Source organism: Cynara cardunculus (genome assembly GCF_001531365.2).
Source record: "Cynara cardunculus var. scolymus isolate 2C chromosome LG 15, CcrdV1, whole genome shotgun sequence".
In the NCBI taxonomy this organism is placed as follows: domain Eukaryota; kingdom Viridiplantae; phylum Streptophyta; class Magnoliopsida; order Asterales; family Asteraceae; genus Cynara; species Cynara cardunculus.
Window position 1 is genome coordinate 1,201,507 of NC_037542.1, and position 3,400 is coordinate 1,204,906.

The window sequence follows — 3,400 nt, forward strand, 5'->3', positions numbered from 1 at the left end:
AATGATGTTTGACGATGGTGGCAACTAGATAAGATGGTAGGAATTAGATGACTACGATATGGTTGGAGGTGCAAAATGGGGAGAGGGAGATGGAAGATCTTTTGTTAACCAAAAAAATAGTGTTAACTTTACAAACTCGTTGGACCAATTATAATAATTTTTTAGTGATGGTTAATTTAAATGCTAGAGTCAATGATTAAGGAAACATAAATAATTTTCATTTGTAAGTTATCTCATCGTATTAAATGAGATGTTACAAAAAAAATGTTTGTTTTTAACGATGATAATTATACCATCCTTTTCAAGATTGTCAATGATTATGTTCAAGTTAATTTGACTAATGGATAATCAAAATGAACACAATACCATTCAACATATTGATTCGGATGATTTCTTTATTTCTAGTATTTTGAATAACATGTCCATTAGTGAATTCAGTTCGTAAGATGCTCATGCGTGAACCAGAGACATTAATACACAAAAAATCGGCATGGTTCTAAATAATTCGTTATTGTGTCAAAGCTTGGGTTCGCCAGTGCGTTAGCCCCCATGGCTCCACTCTAAAAGACTTGACTTGCACTACAATGCACCATAAAAAAATTAAAAACTAAAACCTTAAATAGTTAAATATTTACTCACTTTCCCGTATACGAAAAATCGTACAAAAGTTCTTTGAAATTTGAAAAAAGTAACGAGTAGTTATTCGAGATATTTAACCCCGATTTCACACTCGTGGTATCATTTTCTATAAACTTTATATATTTGGTATCGGATGCCTAAGGCACACAAAAATTTGGACAAGAAAATAAGCATGTCATAAATTAGAGAAAACTGTTTTTATTATATCAAATCCAAACATGATACACTATAAATTGGATCATTGTCCATTATTTCAAAAGATAACAAAGAAAGTAGCACAAAAACACACTAACGAAGATGAAAAGGATTTGAATCCATAAGAAAACATGTTGATGAAGATAACTCAATAAGATTCGGGATGGGCAGCACCATAAGCCTCGATAGCCTTGTAGGTTTTCTCATATATTTCCTTTTCAGCCTTTAGAATCTCTTCAGATGGCTTATCGCTGCCTTTGCAGTTATAAATGACTGTTTGCTTGAATTTGCTTCCTCCATCACAAGGTACAACCTTAATATGATGAGTGATAGAGTCCAATATGCCCATCAAGCAGTCACCGTCAAAAAAGGAGTAGCTATAGCTAAAGTTGCTCGTGTCAATGGCATCAACCTTATATTTTCCACTTGTGAATGGGACGGCTGCAGTAGGTAATTTATGTTCAGAAACAAAGCATAAACAAGCAGTAATGAATTAAAAAGCATCAATTAAAAGTCATCTAACAATTTGGATGAGAATGAATGAATTTCTTACCATCACCGAATGTGAAGATCTTCTTGGTTCCGACATCTCCATTGCCTTCGATTGTCTCGATGGACTTAAAGACATCAGGGTTGACTTTAGGCGCAATATTATCAAAATCGCTGAATACTTTAAAAACCTTATCGGCGGGATATGAAGAAGGAATCTCAATTTCAATACTAGCGGAAGTCATGATTTACTAATCACAAAGGAAATATAGAAGAAAAAGGAGGATCTTGTTCAGTAAAGGAGTGGATGATTTTGTTGTAATGAATTGTGAATAGACTTGGTGGTATTTATAGGCCAACCCACATGGAAAGGCAGCCATCAACTTTGACCCTTCGCTCCTTCGCATAAATTTAACATGAATTTATTGCAACTATATATATATATATATAGGTTTTGGATTACGTGAAACCAATCTATTTTAAAACTTTACAATAAAATATTATGAAGGTAATATTTACAATGTTTTTGATATGAATGTTTGGGTTTTTTAACCTTCACAGGTATTGTGTGTGACTTATAATCTCACCAAAAATTATTCCTATCACATGATCATAAATATCTCTCTTTGTATATACATGGATTTAACCAAATGAAAACTCTAATTTACATAAACCAATAATTTAATATGATTAATAAAGTAAACTACAATTTTTTCTCTCTCTGTGGTTTGTTGTTTATAACTATTTTTGCTCCTGATCTTTAATAATTGCTTTTTTTTTGTCGCTTTAATGTTACATAATACATTTTTGTAGGACCTTTGAATTTGTTTTATAATTATAGAACTTATTACGACACATATTCTTGTACTGATATAAGTATATTTGGGACATTGAATTTCGTCCTATAAAAACATTTTTAGGACGCCTATATGTGCTTCTTTATATATTAGTAGGAAAACATATTTTAGGACCACATAAAGTGTCCTATTTTATGCTCTATTAGGATGCTTTAGTGTTACATAATACATTTTATAGGACCCTTGAATTTGTTTTATTATTTTATAACTTATTACACACATATTTTGGTACTAACGTAAGTCTTTTTGCGACATTGAGTTTTGTTCTATAAAATCATTTCTTAGGACGCTCATACGTGTCAATTTTACACTCTATTATGATGCTTCTAGGGTTACATAAAACATTTTATAGGACGTTTGAGTTTGATTCAAAGTCTTAAAAAATTTAGGTTGCTCAATTTTGTCTTAAAAACGTTTGTAACGCTTTTAGTTAGGACGTCCATATTTTTGATCCTACAAAATGCAAAGGACGACCGAATGGAGGAGGGGAGTGCGATGAAGTGGAAATACTGTGAGGGTGGCTATGATACGTGGCGTGCATTTGGTACACAGATGAGACGAGATGGGACAAGACAAGAGAAGACGAGATAGACGAGTATGTGTAGTCCATAGTGAAAAAAGAACTAAATTAGTATTAAAATATAAAATGACAAAAATACCCTCACCCAACAGGAGTTTATAGAAAAACTTAACAGTCGTTAGTTGTAGAAACGAAAACGAGCAAGTTTGCAAATGGCAAGGATAAATGCGAAATAGATGTAAATTTGGAATGCATTTTGTTAAAAACGGTATAGTTTAGGATCCAAACCGAATCTATTTTTTCCAAGAATAGGGGGTGAAAGTGTAAAATGAAAGATCTTCTAGAACTCCAATATACACGTATCAAGATMTTCCGGTTCACTTAATATTTTAAAATACCATTTTATTTTCAATTTAAATGTTTGTATATTTTTTGAAGATTAAATATTAAATTTAWTTTACAAAAACCATTCCACCAACCAATTGAAATCACGTTGTATCATCCTTAAAATATTTTGTTGTATATAATGATAATAATATACATCTAAGGGTCAAAGTTGATGGGTTTCTTGGCAACTCCATATTGGCCTATAAATAGCTATCAAGTTTATTCACATTTCATCCAACATAACCAACCTTCTCTTACATATTCTCTTTGTGACTTGTAAATCATGACTTCTGTTAGCATTCAGATTGAGGTT

The 3,400-nt window shown here is 31.8% G+C and overlaps 1 protein-coding gene across 1 annotated transcript; it reads right to left on the reverse strand.

The window, feature by feature from the left end:
* Window positions 1–821: 821 nt before the first annotated feature.
* LOC112527808 (root allergen protein-like) lies at window positions 822–1,646 on the reverse strand. The gene is made up of 2 exons (XM_025138618.1): window positions 1,388–1,646; window positions 822–1,275 (listed from the first exon to the last, which is right to left on the reverse strand). The coding sequence occupies exons 1-2, from the start codon at window positions 1,566–1,568 to the stop codon at window positions 983–985; spliced, it is 474 nt and encodes a 157-aa protein (XP_024994386.1). The 5' UTR covers window positions 1,569–1,646; the 3' UTR covers window positions 822–982.
* Window positions 1,647–3,400: the final 1,754 nt, after the last annotated feature.